Source organism: Schizosaccharomyces pombe (genome assembly GCF_000002945.2).
Source record: "Schizosaccharomyces pombe strain 972h- genome assembly, chromosome: I".
Lineage (NCBI taxonomy): Eukaryota > Fungi > Ascomycota > Schizosaccharomycetes > Schizosaccharomycetales > Schizosaccharomycetaceae > Schizosaccharomyces > Schizosaccharomyces pombe.
The window spans coordinates 804,500-823,487 of record NC_003424.3 but is presented as its reverse complement, the minus strand read 5'-3'; the positions used below and the strand labels follow the sequence as shown (position 1 = coordinate 823,487).

The window sequence follows — 18,988 nt, the reverse complement described above, 5'->3', positions numbered from 1 at the left end:
CCATTCGCATGGTCTTTCAGAATGCGATATGTACTTAACGTAAATTAAGATGACGATGCATAAAAATATGTAACGTAATTACGTGGAGCTACCTTAAATTCAATTAGGTAGTTTAAAATCTATCCCAGAAAGCTAACTTACTGAGAAGTCCTCGCTAAACCATATTAGCGCATGTAGCATTTAATGAATTATTCGTGTGGATATTAGATAACTGATTTAGGTTGATTTTTGTAGCTTATACAATTCCTTTTTCTTTTTGGTATAATAAAGCCAAAATCGTAAACAAAGATGAATTGGAATAAACATTCTTTCACAATACTTCCACGAGTTCACATCGCCATGTGCGAACCTCGTTATATCTTTGACCTCGAATTCTTGTAGTCCTGTCCACTAAGGCGGCTGATAGTTAAGGCAAGGAGCTAAGTTACCACAGCAGATTATAATTGTTGTAGTAAGCGGAATCGCCGAGCTCAAACTGTTTATCGTTATACGCGTTGTGCTTTATAAACAATATTTTCACTTTAATAATATTCAATTAATATAAGAGTTAACAAAGTTGGAAACTACTTGTTAATAAAGCTTTCTTAAGGTACAAAGAAAGACATACAGGAATAGATTATCTACAACTTGTACCAAAAATGGACCAGAGCCAAAAAGAAGTGTGGGATGATTCAGAGCTCAGAAATGCCTTTGAAACCGCTTTACATGAATTCAAAAAGTATCATAGTATTGAAGCAAAGGGAGGAGTATCGGACCCGGATTCTAGGCTAGATGGTGAAAAATTAATTTCAGCTGCACGGACAGAAGAATCAATAAGTAAGCTAGAAGAAGGTGAGCAGATGATAAATCAGCAAACAGAGACGACATTGGAAGGAGATACACATATCCAACAGTTTGCAGATAATAAAGGCCTTAGCGACGAAAAGCCTGAAACAAGGGCAGCAGAGACACATCAAGAGTTTATGGAAGTTCCTCCCCCTATAAGAGGGTTAACATATGGTAAGTAAAAGGTCTTCTAAGAAAATTTATGACTCTCTATTATTAACATAATGATTTAGACGAGACTTACAAAAAGCTTATCATGAGCTGGTACTATGCGGGCTACTATACAGGTTTAGCTGAAGGACTTGCTAAAAGTGAGCAACGTAAAGATTAGCTTCTTGTGCTATTTTTCAAAGTTATGTATATCTTCATTGTTGATGTTGTTATAAAACTGTTATCCTACTTGCTATTGCTAAGATTTATTACTCCTATCAAATAGTTCTATTTCAATTTTCTTTCTAATAAGTAGAATTTATTTGGTCATTTATTAAATCCAATGGAATTTTTAATTGAATCAAAATAATATCATTTTTGCCTAATAGAAATTTTTTCTGAATCAAGTTGCTGAATTTGTTGGGGCATTCTACTCAGCGTTGTTTTTGTCTCTATTGTAGTCATAGTAAAATGCAAACCATTGAAAAATCAATTTATAGGATATGCTATGTTTACACATGTTTTTTAATGAACATTTGAAATTTATAAGTATTTAGTCCTTGATACCATTTATTCTGTTGTTTACATATATGCCTTGACTACTGCTAATCTTGTTACCTTCCATAGTCTTTTAACAACTATCGTTCGTCTCCACGGTGGTGATGTAGTTGTAGAGGGTGCCACAACACTCCCTCCGACAAGCTCCACCACCTACTAGCGATTTACCTATCACTACTACATAACCCGTTTTGAAGCGACACAAAAAGAAAACGTGAAAATTTGTGTCATCTATTAGCAAGAGCTGTCAATGGGTCAGACATTATCAGAGCCAGTCACCGAGAAGCACTCGGTGAACGGGAGCAATGAGTTCGTCCTTTATGGACTTTCAAGCATGCAAGGATGGCGTATCTCAATGGAAGATGCTCATTCTGCTATACTTTCAATGGAGTGCTCTGCAGTAAAAGACCCGGTCGACTTTTTTGCGGTTTATGACGGCCACGGTGGAGACAAAGTCGCGAAATGGTGTGGAAGCAATCTTCCTCAGATTCTTGAAAAGAATCCTGATTTTCAGAAAGGCGATTTTGTTAATGCTTTGAAATCTTCATTTTTAAATGCTGATAAAGCTATTTTGGATGGTAAGTTTGTTGTTAACAATGATAAAGTTGTTTTCATTGATATCATAACCATTTTAAAGTCGCCAAAAAATTGATGAATTTTGTGTTTGAAATTTTTATAGATTTTTTGTTCTTTTGTCTAGTTAATGCTTAGAAAAATTGTTACCAAGATAATAGAAATGTTTACCTCTTGATGTTGAAAAGTTGTTACATTTAGTTTGGTTTCAGAAAAAAAATTTGTCATTTCACTACATTGCATTTTGCTAACTATTTTGACAGATGATCAATTTCATACGGATCCATCAGGTTGCACGGCCACTGTTGTTCTTCGTGTTGGAAATAAACTTTATTGTGTAAGTCTTGGAAGTTGTTTAGTCTTACTAATTGTGTAGGCTAATGCCGGTGACTCAAGAACTGTCCTTGGCAGTAAGGGAATTGCAAAACCTCTATCAGCAGACCATAAGCCTTCAAATGAAGCCGAAAAAGCCCGTATTTGTGCGGCTGGTGGCTTTGTAGACTTTGGCCGTGTAAATGGAAATTTGGCTTTGTCAAGAGCTATCGGTGATTTTGAGTTCAAAAACAGTAATTTAGAACCAGAAAAACAAATAGTTACTGCCTTACCGGATGTTGTTGTACATGAGATTACTGACGATGATGAATTCGTCGTACTCGCTTGTGATGGTATTTGGGATTGCAAGACTTCGCAGCAAGTGATCGAGTTTGTTAGACGTGGCATAGTTGCTGGAACCTCTCTTGAGAAGATTGCTGAAAATTTAATGGATAACTGCATAGCCAGTGACACCGAAACTACCGGCCTTGGTTGTGACAACATGACTGTTTGTATAGTTGCCTTATTGCAAGAAAACGATAAATCAGCATGGTATAAGAAGATTGCAGATAGAGTTGCCGCTAACGACGGACCCTGCGCTCCTCCTGAGTATGCCGAAAATCATGGCCCAGGATGGCGTAGTGGCGATAACAATAAGAAAGTTATTGTCCCACCTAATTTTCATCAAGTAAAGTTAAATGGATCTGATGGATATGACAAAGATGCGAATGAAAATTCTAAGGAAGATGATTCCACCAACGGATCCCTTGCAGCTGGGTTCAGATGGAAAGAACACTTTTTCCCTCATAAAGCCGAGGAGGAAAATTCTTCAAGTGAAACCGATATCGTAAATTCTAACAAAGATGTTGCGGATGATCATAAGGAGGCTGTGTCTGCAGCAGATTGATTATTCCCTACTTCACGCATATTACACAATGTAACTTGCTTTTAGGAATATTCCTCGTAATTAGCATTATTTGTTGACTTATTATAAAAGTCACGCTAGGCGGTTTTGTTTCAACATTTTTTCATGCTTTTCTTTTGTTGTTCGTATAATACGTGCCTGCGACGTATACCGATTACCTCCGAGAATGAAAAGGTTTTTGGTACGTTGCTACTTTGCACTTTTTGATAGCATGCGATTTCTATATCAATTTTGTCGAATACTGTCTTTTATAATCCTGATTCAAAATCAGTTAAGATTATGGAAAATATTTCTCTGGCATGAGTAAACATACCCAGACTAATTTCCGATTGCCCTAATAGATATTGTCGAAGCAATATACATTCCCTTCAATATTCTACTAGTTCCATAATTTACTAAAGTGATTCAACATTTGTGAGTGTAGTCATGATATTATACTTCTTTACAATAATGGTATCATTAAACTAAGCGAAAATAGCTCCTTTATCATATTACTATCCCTCTGCTCCAAAGTCCTTTGTAAATTGTGTGTGCTTTTCTATATCACCAGCATTAAGCGTAGGCTTGACTTTACGAACTGCACTGTAGAAATCTCGAACAGTAAGTTTTGGTTCCATAATGTCTTCAGGATTCACCTCTAGCCAACTAGATTCAAATGCATCAGGATCACCAGGAGAACAAGGAGTTACAAGGGTCCTATTAGACTTGTTATCATATACCTCTTTGAAATGGGTAGCTGTGTGAATTCGTCTTACAGGCTCCATTATTGCATCACGAACAACAATAGAAATATCTGAACCCGAGTAGCCATCGGTCATTTTAGCAAGTTCTTTGAAATCTTGTGAGGTCAGTTCCGAAGGTATTTTACCGACATTAAGCTCGAACATCCGAGCGCGGGCATGAGCATTAGGCAGGGGAATGTAAATACGCTTTTCGAAACGTCGGCGAATAGCAGAATCAAGAGTCCAAGGAATATTCGTGGCACCCAGAACCAGAACTCCACTTTCATCCTTTCCAACTCCATTCATTTGTACCAAAAATTCTGTCTTAATCCTTCGAGAAGATTCACTCTCACCTTCGCTTCTGCTTCCGCACAGTGAATCGATTTCATCAATGAAAATGATAGATGGTTTTTGTTCACGCGCCATTTCAAAAAGTTGACGAACAAGCCTATAATGTTAGTCATGTAAATATTAAAGAGTAAATAGTTTTAACGTAGAATAACAAACCTTTCGCTTTCACCCATCCATTTACTAACTAAATCTGAGGAGCTAATCGAAAAGAAAGTAGAACCAGCTTCAGTAGCGACTGCTTTTGCAAGGTACGATTTACCAGTACCAGGAGGACCATAGAGCAATATTCCTGACCAAGGCTTTCTACCGTGTGAAAATAATTGCGGCAGCTTAATAGGTAGCAAAACTGTCTCTTTCAAAGCTTCTTTTGCGTTTTCTAGTCCCGCTATATCATCCCAACGAACGTTTGGTTTTTCTACTAAAATTGCACTAGTCAATGCACTTCTTAACTTTTTTGCATCAGAGTCTAACGCTTCATTAGCGGTTGGAGAATTGCTCCCCTCTACATTTCCATTAGAGACTCTACTTTTTGAAGAAATTTGATTGTTTTTCTCCTGTAAATAAACCTTGAGCTTCTCCGCTCTATCTAGATATTCGATAACTTTTGAACGAATTATTTCTTTAGATTTTTCATTTTTTTCATCTGAAATATTAGCAAACAATAACTTGAAAATGTAGATCCAAATATAAATTTCCTTATGAATCATTGCGACAATATATCCTCACCCTAATTCAAACTATTGAGTAACTTACATTTTAGGGCCATCATAAAATAATCTAGTGCACTTTGATAATATTTGTAAGCATCAGGATATTGCTCGGCATTGTCATTATCAATAGCAGTTTTTACTAATGAAATTGCTTTCTACAGTAGTTAGAATGTTAGACAAAGGTTCAAATTCGGACGAGTTACTCCATGCAACAGTCTTACACTTAAACAATCTGGATTGGACATCACAGAAGCCAAATATCAAATTAATGATGAAAAAGGTAGATTTAAAAGAAAATCCAATGAAATTAAAAAGCTAAGTTACTGAACGGGTCTGCTCTGGATAATGGGTTTTGGTGTGAGTAGTACAATCAGTAGCAACAATGGCTTAATGATGGCATTAAGTACCTAGAGGTACATTACATTTAGCTACTAATAACCATCCTCAATATTTTTCTCTATCGCACGATAAATTACATTTCATCACTAACAATTCTAAAGGAATAAGTTTGACTGCATTTTTACGGGGTATTTTTTTTTGTTCGCTATCGTCAACATTTGATATACCAGTTGTCCTAATAAAGTATTCTTTTGGGTGATAACCTGCAACAATCGCTTTGTGAACGATATTATACTAAGGTTATTCCTTTTTAAAGACGCGTGTTTGGCAATTGCTCTAGCACTTCGTGACAAGATTCTTGGTTTGTAAAATAACCAGACACTTATTCAAACATTATTAGCAATGGAATTTTTAAATATACCAACAAAAAACACTTTTCATTGGAGTTGTGACCCTCTGTTTAATGAATTGAAAAGATTGTCTTGCTTCAAATCATTCACATATGAAAATGATTTGAAGACCTTTAAAGCTTTGCGAAGTCAATTATGTTTGTCGCATCCTTCAATAAATTCGTTGAGCTCCTTTCAAACTTACCACCAGTTGTTGTGTGTTTTAGAACAAAAGCATTTATCAGAATGCGTAGCACCATTTGTGTGGACATTGTCTAGTTCTTCAAACGAGAGAGAATCTTTTGAAAATCTAATATTTGAGCATGCTTGCTTGATATATCGATTAGCATGCACTTATCATACGACGGCAATTTCCCTTTGTAATGAAAAACCTCCTAATTTAGTACAGGCATGTCAATATTTTCAGCTTTCTGCTGGCTGTTTTCGATATATAAATGATTTCTATATATACACTAAATCTTTAGACTTCAATGAAAACTTACTGAAAGCTTGGGAGATTTATTGCCTTGCTGAGGCTCAAACTTGTATTTTTAGCAAGGCTAACTCAAATGACACGACCAGTGAATCTATCATTGTAAAGATTCTGGCAAAAGTCTTCCTCTTATACGAAGATGCATATAAATTATTTAAAAATGCAACTGGGGCACCGAGTATATTCGTTCATTGGACTTACATTCAAAAACTTTTTTACCAGACTATTACTTATCAGATTATTTCGCGAACAAGTTACTCCCTAAACAAATATGGAGAAAACATTTCATACTTGAGGCTTTCTCTGTTACATTGCAAGGAAGCTTTGAAAACCAGGTTCGATTTTGGATTTAATGTGAAAGTTTATGAAAAACTTGAAAAACTTGAAAGCTCTTTACAGTTTGAATTAAAAAGAAATGAGAGGGACAATGATTTTATTCATTTACAACCCGAAATACCAGTAGGCTCATTTCCTTTATTGGATACAGTTACTATGGTTCAATCGATAACACCAGATGTTTTGACGGATAAAACGGCTGCTTATCCATATTTTTCGACATGTTTGGACAAAGAGTTTATGGATCTAATTGAAGAACATGAAAAAAATATTTTGGATGCTGCTGTGAAGAGTATTGATTGCTTAACTAAAGAAGGTACAGAAAAGCTTTTTGCTCTTATGGAAGAGATAAAGTCCGTCAATGACAATAGGTATATAACTGAAACTTCAAATAAAGTAATGGAAAATTTTACTGAAATAAAAAATTTAGGGGGGCTTGAGTTTTTAAGGTCCGAAGCATCTTCTCTTGATTGTTTAATTGATAAAGTTAATGGCACATATCGACATTGTTGTCAAGCGTTAGACGAAATAATAAATTCGGTAAAGTCTTCCCAAAACATGAAAGAAAAAGGATTTTACAGCGATGTTATAAAGTTACATGAGGAAGTATCACTTTTAAAAGTCAATGTTGAAAATTCTCAAAACGCAAAGGATACCATTCAAAAAGATATCAGTGCCTTTGGCAAGGACATCTTTGAGTTATCTGCCCAGTCTGAAAGAATTTTGTCAAACTTGGCTGAGAAAAAAAATCCCAATACAGATCAATTATTATTGCAAGCAAACTCTTACTTGGCACAGTGGGATTTGCTTAAAGACGAGAGAAATATGTTAAAAAAATTAGGGAGTAATGATTATTTTAACATCTCCATGTACTCAAATCACACCGACATTCATTCACTTTTAAAATGCTTTAGAGAAGCTGTTGATGCCAAGTGGAATTTTAGACGACAAAGGGAAAGGCAAGAAATTATAATCCAGAATGTTGAAAAACTGAAAAGCTACCTAAATTCTTTCAAAGTACAGGCAGAGTGTTCTGAAATTTCAAAAATTCTTTCATTCTCACAAGAAACTGAGAAAAAGTATAAATTTTTATTACAAACAGTACGCAATGAAACAGAAATAGCTCGTGAGCTATACAATATTATTTGTCGAGCAGAGGAACGTTATAGTCAATATGAAAACAGGTATGAAAACGAAAATCGGCTTAACAAAATTAAATTGCAGCATTCTTCCTCCAATGCTTTCAATCCTGAAATCCATAAAATCAAGTTTAAATCGTCAAAAAAATAGGATTATCATATGTGATCATATAGTATTAAATCCGCATACATGTTCAAATTTTATCTTTAAAAGTTGATTAAGAAATTTCATTTTCATTAAGCCCCGTTAATTTAACTAATAAAATATACAATTACACGTTGATAAAAAAATTAACATTAAGATTCTCCTCATTTATCATTAATTTTAGAGTGCTTAGTTTCTGTAACGAAACCCGAGATTTCTACATGGAGTGGATTAATAATGCCTTGATTGTGCTGACCAAGACCTTGACCTTCTTTCCATCCACACCGTTGAAGCATTTTTAACGCTACATTTTCCTTTTTAGATATAGCAGGAACTGGGGGTGATTTCTTAAAAAAATCTAGATCTTCCGCAGCAATATTGTTTGATAAAACCATTGACTCAGACGGCCGTGCTAAAGTTGCATGACTTAATAGGCTAGGAGGAGGTCCAATTCCGGATTTTGAGGCATTTACAATGTTGGAAAGTTTTGCCTCAATTGACAATGAGGGAACTTGATTAACATAATGACTCCAATTTGTTTCACACAAATTTGCATAATCAGATTCTTTAAAAACTGAATAGCTGGTTGGGAATAAAGGGTCATATAGCTCCACCCATTCGTGTTCAACTGCATCCCCAAGATTATCTGAATGAACAGTTGATGCAGGAGGTTCTTTATTTAAATTATTCGGCTTACTTGGATAAATCCCCACTTCAATTTTAAAGGGAGTTGGATTTCTGGTAGTAACAGTAGATTGTGAATCATTTCGACATTGCACATGAGGAATGTTTTCGTTTGCATTCTTCTGGATTGTAGAAGATAGATAACTCGAAACACTTTTTTTCTTTTTGTGGGTTTTCGGTCGGAAATTTGATGGCAGAAACTGTAAGCTATTAAGGTAATCTTTTGTACCACTGTTTTGTTCTGAACATGTGTTGTTTAACGAATGAACGGCTTCGGTTTTATTAGGTGTGTTAGCTTTTTGTAAGTCAGTTTTAGTTTTCTCACTTTCTTCGGTTATTTCTTCAATTGATTTTGAGTCAATTCCTTCATAAAGCATAAAGCCCATTTTGTTTGTGACTCAAATACAATGTTTAGCAATAACAGAATTTCAAGCTAGGCTATGAAAGTAGGTTACAGTGTTCCAGCTGCTTTAATTCCAAGGCACTTTTTAAGGAGTAGTTAAATTAGATATTGACATCGATAGACTAAGGAAGCAGGCTATTCTTCAAAAATTTAAATTACCTTATATATGCATTGATTAATTGTGGAGTTGTGGACAGTTTAACAAATTACCTAAGTGGTGGTGAGGTTACTGAAACTAATTACTATACACCATCAAAGCGCTTACATTGCAACACTTTTAAACTTGAACTTATCTTTGAACCGTTTAACTATTCCTTCTAATTCCAGTGTTGGCTATTCTTCAACATTTTTCATAATCAAGAGTTAGCCTGACTCCCTGTAGTCTTCCTATTTGAACACGTTCGTAAATTTGTGGTCACTTGGTATCACCTTTATACGAATTTAAGTCAATTGCATAAAATTCATGGATTTAGTATCAGCTTCCCAATCTTACTTTAAGCGTATATTTCAGGAAGTCTCGGATTTGAAAATTCTGTTGCTTGAAGAGGACACCACAAAAATTGTATCTTCATGTATAACCCAATCAAATTTGCTGGAGCAGCAGATTTATTTAACAGTGTACAGTTAATAGTTGTTTTTCTAATACTTATGCTAATGTTGACTTTAGCTTACTCGGTAATAAACGTGAAAAGTTGAGACATCTCAAGTGTGTGGCTTTCTTACGTCCTACTCCAACTACCCTTCGTCTTTTATGCGAAGAGCTACGAGATCCTAAATACGCTGAATATCACTTATATTTTACAAATGTCATTCCCAAGAGTTTTCTCGAACGGTTGGCGGAGTCCGACGACTTTGAGGCTGTTAAAAGTATTCAAGTAAGCAACTACGTTTTACACATTGCTTATAAGTCAATGTTATGGAGATTTACAAAACGCTTAACAATCTCTAACACGTATTTTAGGAATTTTTTTTAGACTATTTAGTGGTAAACAATGATCTTGCTTCCTTCAACATCCCCCATATCATTGAAGATTCACCAGACAATTGGCAAGATGGTGCTTTTCATAGAACTCATCAAGGCATTATTTCTCTTTTACTATCTTTAAAGAAAAAGCCTGTTATTCGATACGATAACAATAGTTTATTGTGCCTTAAGCTTGCTGAAGAAGTCAGTTATACAATTCAGCATGAATCTCAATTATTTAATTTTCGAAAGCCTGACACTGCACCAATACTTCTTTTACTTGATCGTAAAAACGACCCTATTACTCCTCTTTTAACCCAGTGGACTTATCAAGCCATGGTTCATGAATTATTTGGGATTGATAATGGAAGAGTTAGTTTTTCGAACTCAACGTCTGATAATGAAAAATCAACTGAAATTGTTTTAAATCCGACATTGGATCCCTTTTATAAAGAAACTAGGTTTGACAACTTTGGTGATTTAGGCGTTAAAATAAAGGATTATGTTTCACACTTGCAAACCAAATCTACAAAAAAAGCTAGCGAAATTGAAAGCATTGCGGATATGAAACAATTTTTAGAAGCGTATCCTGAATACAGGAGGTTATCTGGAAACGTAAGTAAACATGTTTCTCTCGTAAGCGAAATTTCGCAGGTGGTTCAGCGAGAGAACTTGTTAGAAGTTGGTGAAGTTGAACAATCTCTGGTATGTAATGAACCTCAATCCACCGATTTCAATGATATACAACGACTCTTGTTTTCAAATATATCTGAAAATACGAAGTTACGTCTTGCGGCATTATACTCCCTTCGTTTTGAAAGAATCGATCCTGCTAAGGTTTCGGCACTCCAACAAATGCTCATAGCTGGAGGTGTCAATCCACTGAAAGTTTCTGTCATTCCTACTTTATTGCATGTGGCTGGATATTCATTTCGCCAAGGTGATGTATTTCCACCATCCAACCTTTTTTCGCGTGCCCGTAGTGGTTTAAAGGGTTTAAGAGGTGTTGAAAATGTGTACATTCAGCATAATCCTTTTTTGAAATCAATTCTGTTGGACCTGATTCAAGGAAGACTCAAGGAAACCACACACCCTTTTCTGAACTCTGAAACAAGAGCTCAAACGTCTAATGAAAAGCCTCAAGACATTATTGTGGTTATAGTAGGGGGTGCAACGTATGAGGAAGCTCATTTTGTTTCGGAATTTAATGCTACTCAACCTGGTGTACGTATAATTCTTGCGGGTACAACAATTCTTAATTCTACCGCTTACATTGATGTAAGTCAACTTCAAAAATTTCTTATTAATTATATAACCACTAACCATTTAGGATATTATGTATATGTCAACCAGAATAAAATAAAACAAAACGCAGAATTTTTCCAAAACAAAACTTTTATAGCTATCAAGCATTTTTCTTAAGGTTTTTATGCTTCATTCCACTTAGCAAATATTAAGTAATCGTTAACGAATTTTTGATAAAGAGATTTGCTTGGAGCGTTCATTGCGACCAAAGCCATTTGCTTTTCGTGATTTGAAAGATTTTCATAAACATTGTAAAAGCAGTTTGTTAAAAGTTCTTTGACTTGTATATCGATTTGATAAACAGTTTGGGCGGACATAAAGTCGGTCAAAAGAAAAACAAAATGCTTGGTCGTAGCTTTTACGAATAATCTTTCGGCGTCCGTAAGCGAAGAATTTTTCTTGTTTGAGTCATGCATAAGATTCGGATTCATCCACGTTGTAAGTAGTCTACAAAAAGACTGAACAACATGAATGGGAACTTTTTTTGGTTTATAGAAATTCATGAGAGCGATCCCTTTGATTTTTTTCATTTCACTGTCATGTTGAACCATACTATATAACAAGCTTTTCAAAATGCTGTAAAATACATGAAAACGTCCTGACATATAAGATCGATGATTAAATAGGAGACCATTTAAAATTTGAATAATTTTTAAGATTAAATTTGCATGATCTTTAGGTTCGCACTCTAGTTCTTTTAAATTAAGAATTGTAGATAAAGCCGTAAGTATAGTATTGAAAGAGTCTAAAGAAATAAACTTAGAGGTCTTTTGAACGAAACACAGAAAAACATCTAGAGCAGAGTCTATTAAAGTAGCGGGCTTTAAAGTTTGATTGTAGAAAACATGCGTGCAGCACAACAATACCATATGCACCAGGTGTCTATTACGCTGGAAACAGTCAGAGTAATTTGCAAAAACACCCACAACTTTCATAAGGACAGAATAATCAAATTCGTCACATTCATTAGACGTAAGCAAATTTAAAATATTCAAAATAGCATAATCTGCATCATTAGTAGAAAGCCTAGATAACGCAAGTTCAAAATCTGATACTCTGAAACTCATTTCTCCTACCGTACGCCGATAGTACACCATGTAAGCCACAACTTTTAAAAAGTCATCACCACCAAAACTTAAAAGACACTGGAACAAAATCCAATTCTCCAAAAAAGGCAATTCGTTTAATTTCAAAGATATCGCTTTCTCCTCAATACCCACTTTTAGTATGTGTAACTTATTCAATGATTCGCTAGTTAAGTTTTGAGTCCTTAACACAGAATTGCAACAGGCTAAAAGGCATGAGAAAGTACCACTGCATAAACTTTCTTTCTTAGAAAGATAAGCTGTCATTTCATCAATCAACATGTCGTTAATCGTAAAAACGCTAGACAATATATCGTTGGAATTTTTAATATGCTTTGAAGTAGGTAAAGAGTCCACTAAGGCATTGAAAATTAATGTAATGGTTTCCAAAGGTAGCTCTCGAAAATCAGCTAAAATCAGCTGAAGTAATTTTAGTATAACTTCGCTTTTATTTCCCTCATCAAGATGTTGAATCCAAGATCTCATTATCAATACATGTACTTTATGAAACGATAAATCTGTTTTACCGAATTGCATGAGATCTATGATAATTTTAGGATCACGGTAGAAGCCAGAAGAGCAGGGAGTTTTCATTAGAGTATAGATTATCTTTCGTAAAGAAATGTGTGCCGAATTATCTTTATCAGATAATAATTTCTCATGGATTATTAAAAGATTTAAGAGGCGTGTCCTCTGATTTTTAGTTATAGAATGGATAGGAATATGTATCAAACTTTTTAAAACGAAATCTATATTTTTGGGAGTAAAACGAGTCAATGATGAACATAATTCAGCTGAATTATCAAAATCAAGATTTCCAGGCGCCGATACTGGGTCAATCGCGTTATTTGAGGAATAACAAAGCAACCTTATTAAACAATCAATAAGGCTATCTCGTATACTGTCAAGTTCATATGTCTCAGTACTACTGATGAACCTTTCCCAATTACTTTCTAAAACACTATCCTTCGTCTCTAAATTCAAGGAATCAATAAAATAGAACTTGGACGCAATAGAATAGATCCAAGATGTAATTGAAGTGCGAGAAGAATACAAATGTACCATATGTAACCATCTGCATAGTAAAGTTAGCACCAGATCAGGCTTTCCGACATCAACCATATCCAGCAAGATAAGATGGGAATTCTCTGCGAATTTGTCTAAAGCTTTTGATGAGTATTCCAAAGCATAATTTACCACACGCATAGGGAATGTGGTATCTTCATGAAGGGTGTTCAAACGTAAACATTGTTCAAGATAACATAACAGAAGTTGCAAACTCCAAACAGTACTAGACAGACCACGACTTTTTTCCGCCATCAGATCTTCAAATAATGTTTTCATCCCAACTGAAGCTGATATAGACATGTCTGAACTAAAGAATTGCACATGTGATATTTGGCACATACACAATAATGCTTGTGATCTTTCATCTAAGATGTTAAAGTTTTTGAGTGAAGCGTTAAAGATAGAGCGGGTAAAAAGCTCAAAATTGGGAACCAAATGCGCTGGGTAGCTTTCTCTTTTTAAGCTTTTACATAACGAATAGTAGACAACAAAACGATTACTGTTTTCAGACATTATAGATTCTGAAGACATTAACCAAGTTACAAGCTTTTTAATAGAGATCTGCGACAATGATACTTCAGCAACAGCTGAGAAACTTGTAATGAAATCACGATTTGTAAGGATTGAACGCTCACTCATGGTTTGAACATTTAGATGCCAATCAATACAAAACGAATCAAGAATTCTAGCTTTAGCTGATGCTCTTACCCACCTTTTTAAAAATTTTAAAGCATGTATATCATCTTGATGAGACACAGATTTGATACATTCCCATAGAATTTTAGAATGGGGAAGTAGCACATCAAAATCAATAGCAAGTAATGATGAAAGCATTTCCCATGATGTTGACCAGCAAGTGTTTTGTCGCAAAGTCTTTACTGAAAGTTCTAATAGTTGCTCAAGCATAGCGAAGGTATACTCGTCTGAATGTCCTCTATGCAAATTATCGTTTTCAAAAACTTGGCAAATTGAAAGCATGCAATCTAAGGTTGCTTCCTCCGGTAAGTTTTTCAAGCTTAAAAGAAAAGCGATATGCTCTGAAAACAATTTATACATCAATTCTGAAGCCTTCTGTTGTGATATGCTTTTTTCAACTGATGATAAATGAAAGTTTATAGAATCTGCGCAAATAATGAAAAACAAAGGAATCGCTTTTAAGTTGATAGGTTCAAATGAAATAGCATTCAGAAGTGAACATAAAGTCATGCTTGAGTCTTTTTTTGTTAGCAATAGCACATCTAAAGTATGTTGCGTTAAAACGCATTTCATCAAAACTGCATTTAAAAATGAAAAGTAAGGATCCCCTTTTTGAGTTTTACAAAGCAAAGCTAATATCGAGCCTAATGTTTGATGCAAAAATTGAGTTTGTGCTTTTGTCGAGCTAGCTTGACTATGCACAGCAGACTGAATCACACAAATTAGAGTTTCTTTAAAAACTTCGTTTGGATGGCTGTCCAACAAATCATCTATTTTTGATGCAATTAAGTAACAATATCGGGAAAATAAAAGAGATATTTGGTCAGGAAAGGATCTTGAAATATATAGTATGTTCAAATTAGAGTAGACGCATACAAAGACGTCAGATATTTTTAAAAAAACATCCTTTTTAAACTCCTTGATTAGATATTCAAACGCATTTAAAATTATAGGATAAAGCGATTGCCTGCGAATAGCGCTCACTCGAAACGAGCCGGATAATTTATCTGATTTCCATATATTTAAGAAAAGCTGCCAATAACCAATGTTAACACATGTTCTAATACTTGTTAATACATTAACTGAAATAATAAAAATATGCGTATTCAACGACATACAAATTAGAATTTTCTTTCAACCTATCAAGAAGAAAATTAATTATAAATTCTTCTTTATTGGGAAAATATACATCGACTTCTCCACGAAAAAGTTTGTTTGCTAGATCGATTTGGTCTTCTCGACTACCATTTTTATCGCGTATGCGCTTTGTTAGCGTTTGTAAACTCATACTGACGAGGAACGCTATAGAGATAATATTCCCTTATAACAGGTTTAATCAAATATCGGTCGACCACTTGCCAAGTCCACGCGTGGTGGTGGTGGTGTTAACTGAAAAGAAAAAAAAAAAAAAATTCAAATTATAATAAAGGAGAAACAAACTCTTAACATTTGCGGAATTACATTTACAATAAAGTTTACAACTATTTATTGCTCCTTTTTTTTTGTGTAAATAGCATGTGAAAATTTGACCACATATTAAGTAAAATTTACTAAGTTTCATTTGAAGTTTCCCTAAATCACTCAGTTTAATCGCTGTAAGTTTGATACTTTTCCATACTAACATGTTACCATAAATATTATTATGATTGAAATGAAACCTTTGACTGCTCTCTATAGAGTGGGTAAACAAAAGTAATTCCTACCGCATCGCATACACAAAAAATTGTAATTGCAAACGACGAAAAGAGCTGAAATTAAATAAAAAACCTATAAATTTCTTCTCTTTTATTAATAAATAAACATTGATACTTAAACTGGGAGGTCTGGTAAGGGATGTGAACCCTTTGATACCATGGGTTTTTGAGATGTTTTTCCCAATATAAACTCATGTTGAAGTGCTGAATCAACAGTAATCCTATCTTTTGGATCCCATTTCAAACATTTTGAAAGAAAATCAAGGAAAGAAGCCTGCTTTGTGTTTAGAAGCTGACTAAATGTTCTAGTAGATGGAACTAGTAACCGATTATGACTATCCGTAATTGGATGTGGTTTTCCTTCCGAGTCAAAATAAGCCTTCGACCTTGTTGAATTCCTAATCAATGCCATTGGAGGAGGGCCCAATACTTCCATAATATAACCTAATTGTTCAGTTTCATTACCCCCTGGGAAAAGAGGAACACCAGTAAAAAGTTCTGCTAAAATGCAGCCGAAGCTCCAAATATCAATCTCTTTTCCATACTCTAAACCTAATATTATTTCTGGAGCTCGATAAAATCGAGACTGCAAGTAAGTGTAAACCTTTTCGTTATAAAAACAACTGCTTCCGAAGTCAATTAGTTTAATTCTTGCTTTAAGAGGATGTGAAAGAAGGAGATTTTCTGGTTTAAGGTCACAATGTATAATGTTTTGCCCTTGCAATAGCCTTAAAGCTTGAAGTCCTTGAAGAGCAAAACTCTTAACAACAATAAGAGGCAGTCCTTTGTAATTGTTTTCACGGATAACATCAAAAAGATTGCTACCCAATAATTCAGTAACAATACACAAATGACCCCTAAAATCAAAATGAGATAGGTATCGAATAACGTTGTTTTTGTCGGCGGGGTCAGCTTCACAAAGTCGCTTTAAAATGCCGACTTCTACTAAAGTCTGTCCGTGAAACTTTTGACGATTTTTAATAACCTTTATAGCGACAACTTGACCGCGTTTGTGATCGATGCACTTCAGTACTTGACCAAAGCTCCCTTTTCCCACGGTATCAATAATTTCATAGCGATAAAGCAAATGATCACCTTGAATAGCTTTGTAATCTCCATTATCATCATCAAATAAAGCTTCATTGCATTCGTCGAGAGGGATTTGTTTGCTCAGCTTTTGACAATTTTCAGAGCCAGTAAAATAAATTTTCTGAAAGTTTTTGATTTCTAAGTATTCAAAGGTTGTCAAACTTCGAATTTTCCGTTCATCAAGAGTGTCGTAGGATTTAGCAGTAATAGCTACACAACTTTCACGAAGCCGTTTAAGAATATTGACTTCACGCAAGACTTTTTCGGTGTTCCTAGTACTCAAATTTTCCATAACCAAATCTGCATCTTTCAATAACTGATTGCTAGAAACAGGAGCTGTATTACCCATTTCTTTCCTTAAAGCTCTTAGAGAAATCCCTGAATTGAATGTTGAATTTTGTCTTTCTGCATGAACTTTTGAACCGGGAGCCCTCGGAAGTCTACGTAACGTAGAAGCGGATGAATAACTAGAAATTGTTGAACCTGGAGGGCGAAATTTCGAATTTTTGTTAAACTTCTTACCACTTGGTCTGTTACCATAAGTGTCCAGAGGAGTTGTAGAACCAGAAAAACCAACAATTTCTGACATAGGAGAATAAGGCCTATTATTTAAAGGAATACTTTTATATGGACTAAAGTTGAGATCTTTTTGATGATCATTGTCTCTTTGGGACGTTAATTTCGTAGATTGTGATGCATGTCCGTATGAACTGCTCTGAATATTATTATTAAAATTGGATGGTTTCATTCGCGAAGCCATTCTTGCAGTATCATCAGCTCTTTTAGAATTTTTTCCGAGGGTTCTGGGTCCATTTACTATAGAAGACCGTGGTGAAGCAAATTGAGAACATTCATGGAATTTCGATTGTTGTGGATATTCATATTTGTTAGTTTCAGAAGATAATGTTTTTTTTTTGTTCATGGGATAATTCGTTCCTCCTGGGGTTTCATCTAGCTGATTAATAGTTTCTTCGTAAGCTAAAGTTTTTGTCTTGCTTAATTTGTTGAGTGGATGTCGGTTTTCGACTGTAGGGATGGTTTCATATTCTTTGCTGGAATTGGGATTAGCAAGCTTTTCTAGTACAATGCGACGGTTTTGAGATATAACTGGGTTGTCTAATTTTCCACTCTGTATGTTGTCATGAAGCGATGCATCTTGTAAACCATCCAAAGTACTCAAATTTTTATTCAGAAAGATTTCTTTTAGATCTGCAAAATGATGCAATCCTTTTTTCTGTGCCAAGTGTTCATCTTTAAAGGACTTCTCTTCTATTCCAACAGCCGATTTTTCTTCATTTTGATCGGGCTTGTTAGGCCTTTTCACACTATTTATTAATTCTGTAAGTATTTTGCTATTGTGTGAATATTGGCGTTGCGATAACAGAAATACGGGCTCTTTAAAAGTAGAATGAGCTCTTAGAGGACTGCATGTCTGTTCAGTCAGATTATTAGGAGAAAGGAAATTAGACACTGGGGCTGAGGAACTTTTACTCTCCTGTTTAGGCAGCGTTTCGCTTGTACTTATTAACCCCACCATTTATAATTGTTGTCGAAGTTGATTAACGTAAAGAAAGTAGAAAAATCAAATAATTAAAGGCACTAGCTGCTTAAACCAGGGTGGGGAAAAATGAAATGTTGTGAAACGAAAAATAATTTTAAAAGAAGGAATTAAACCCGGATTTGGAGAACAAATACTTACAAGTAAATCAACTTGTTAAACGCAGCATTCGAAGTCCCCTCTTTGAAGCCTCTTCAGTTCATGAAGAGTTTGCCGCTAAGCACCACATAAACTCCAAGAAGTTCAGACAATTAAGAGGCCTGAAATTCTTAAAATTATTTCAATTTGGATAGTTTCACACGGGCAGTTGTTGTATAGGTGGAAGTAACACACTCCTTGAAAAGTTCAAAATGGGTAACGGTACACTTGGTATGCTAACTTCCAGAGCGAGTAGATACAACTCTCATGTTAATAAATTTGTATAGAGTCCGATATTAAGTTAAAAATATCTGTTTATTACTTTTCGACAACTGTT

General features: G+C 34.9%; 8 protein-coding genes and 11 long non-coding RNA genes across 19 annotated transcripts; 7 read left to right on the top strand and 12 right to left on the bottom strand.

Moving 5' to 3' along the window:
* Positions 1 to 118: 118 nt before the first annotated feature.
* On the bottom strand, positions 119 to 1,232 carry SPOM_SPNCRNA.2364. Its single transcript, NR_191732.1, has one exon. It is a non-coding gene; the product is annotated as a non-coding RNA (long non-coding RNA).
* Positions 534 to 1,396, top strand: smn1 (SMN complex subunit Smn1/Gem1). Its single transcript, NM_001018486.3, has 2 exons — positions 534 to 999; positions 1,059 to 1,396. The coding sequence occupies exons 1-2, from the start codon at positions 639 to 641 to the stop codon at positions 1,154 to 1,156; spliced, it is 459 nt and encodes a 152-aa protein (NP_593088.1). The 5' UTR covers positions 534 to 638; the 3' UTR covers positions 1,157 to 1,396.
* Positions 1,358 to 2,030, bottom strand: SPOM_SPNCRNA.2363. Its single transcript, NR_191731.1, has one exon. It is a non-coding gene; the product is annotated as a non-coding RNA (long non-coding RNA).
* On the top strand, positions 1,704 to 3,720 carry ptc3 (protein phosphatase PP2C catalytic subunit Ptc3). Its single transcript, NM_001018485.3, has 3 exons — positions 1,704 to 2,111; positions 2,370 to 2,443; positions 2,483 to 3,720. The coding sequence occupies exons 1-3, from the start codon at positions 1,784 to 1,786 to the stop codon at positions 3,323 to 3,325; spliced, it is 1,245 nt and encodes a 414-aa protein (NP_593087.1). The 5' UTR covers positions 1,704 to 1,783; the 3' UTR covers positions 3,326 to 3,720.
* Positions 2,360 to 3,046, bottom strand: SPOM_SPNCRNA.2362. The gene has a single exon (NR_191730.1). It is a non-coding gene; the product is annotated as a non-coding RNA (long non-coding RNA).
* Positions 3,654 to 5,126, top strand: SPOM_SPNCRNA.688. Its single transcript, NR_151055.1, has one exon. It is a non-coding gene; the product is annotated as a non-coding RNA, possible alternative UTR (long non-coding RNA).
* Positions 3,749 to 5,485, bottom strand: vps4 (AAA family ATPase Vps4). Its single transcript, NM_001018484.3, has 4 exons — positions 5,348 to 5,485; positions 5,170 to 5,281; positions 4,573 to 5,059; positions 3,749 to 4,513 (listed from the first exon to the last, which is right to left on the bottom strand). The coding sequence occupies exons 1-4, from the start codon at positions 5,369 to 5,371 to the stop codon at positions 3,838 to 3,840; spliced, it is 1,299 nt and encodes a 432-aa protein (NP_593086.1). The 5' UTR covers positions 5,372 to 5,485; the 3' UTR covers positions 3,749 to 3,837.
* A 71-nt stretch (positions 5,486 to 5,556) lies between these two features.
* On the top strand, positions 5,557 to 8,100 carry alx1 (BRO1 domain-containing protein). The gene has a single exon (NM_001018483.3). The coding sequence runs from the start codon at positions 5,868 to 5,870 to the stop codon at positions 7,971 to 7,973; it is 2,106 nt and encodes a 701-aa protein (NP_593085.1). The 5' UTR covers positions 5,557 to 5,867; the 3' UTR covers positions 7,974 to 8,100.
* SPOM_SPNCRNA.2361 lies at positions 6,778 to 7,218 on the bottom strand. Its single transcript, NR_191729.1, has one exon. It is a non-coding gene; the product is annotated as a non-coding RNA (long non-coding RNA).
* Positions 7,347 to 7,953, bottom strand: SPOM_SPNCRNA.2360. Its single transcript, NR_191728.1, has one exon. It is a non-coding gene; the product is annotated as a non-coding RNA (long non-coding RNA).
* On the bottom strand, positions 7,998 to 9,249 carry rbm17 (G-patch type RNA-binding protein). Its single transcript, NM_001018482.3, has one exon. It carries the CDS (start codon positions 9,035 to 9,037, stop codon positions 8,132 to 8,134), a length of 906 nt encoding a protein of 301 aa, NP_593084.1. The 5' UTR covers positions 9,038 to 9,249; the 3' UTR covers positions 7,998 to 8,131.
* An 84-nt stretch (positions 9,250 to 9,333) lies between these two features.
* On the top strand, positions 9,334 to 12,045 carry vps45 (vacuolar sorting protein Vps45). The gene is made up of 4 exons (NM_001018481.3): positions 9,334 to 9,672; positions 9,722 to 9,929; positions 10,016 to 11,296; positions 11,349 to 12,045. Exons 1-4 carry the CDS (start codon positions 9,518 to 9,520, stop codon positions 11,379 to 11,381), a joined length of 1,677 nt encoding a protein of 558 aa, NP_593083.1. The 5' UTR covers positions 9,334 to 9,517; the 3' UTR covers positions 11,382 to 12,045.
* On the bottom strand, positions 9,356 to 9,898 carry SPOM_SPNCRNA.2359. Its single transcript, NR_191727.1, has one exon. It is a non-coding gene; the product is annotated as a non-coding RNA (long non-coding RNA).
* Positions 10,093 to 10,522, bottom strand: SPOM_SPNCRNA.2358. The gene has a single exon (NR_191726.1). It is a non-coding gene; the product is annotated as a non-coding RNA (long non-coding RNA).
* Positions 10,631 to 11,219, bottom strand: SPOM_SPNCRNA.2357. Its single transcript, NR_191725.1, has one exon. It is a non-coding gene; the product is annotated as a non-coding RNA (long non-coding RNA).
* On the bottom strand, positions 11,294 to 15,563 carry urb2 (ribosome biogenesis protein Urb2). Its single transcript, NM_001018480.3, has 2 exons — positions 15,291 to 15,563; positions 11,294 to 15,232 (listed from the first exon to the last, which is right to left on the bottom strand). Exons 1-2 carry the CDS (start codon positions 15,458 to 15,460, stop codon positions 11,446 to 11,448), a joined length of 3,957 nt encoding a protein of 1,318 aa, NP_593082.1. The 5' UTR covers positions 15,461 to 15,563; the 3' UTR covers positions 11,294 to 11,445.
* Positions 12,343 to 13,018, top strand: SPOM_SPNCRNA.2356. Its single transcript, NR_191724.1, has one exon. It is a non-coding gene; the product is annotated as a non-coding RNA (long non-coding RNA).
* SPOM_SPNCRNA.2355 lies at positions 15,276 to 18,911 on the top strand. Its single transcript, NR_191723.1, has one exon. It is a non-coding gene; the product is annotated as a non-coding RNA (long non-coding RNA).
* On the bottom strand, positions 15,766 to 18,825 carry pom2 (DYRK family protein kinase Pom2). The gene has a single exon (NM_001018478.3). It carries the CDS (start codon positions 18,490 to 18,492, stop codon positions 15,982 to 15,984), a length of 2,511 nt encoding a protein of 836 aa, NP_593081.2. The 5' UTR covers positions 18,493 to 18,825; the 3' UTR covers positions 15,766 to 15,981.
* Positions 18,912 to 18,988: the final 77 nt, after the last annotated feature.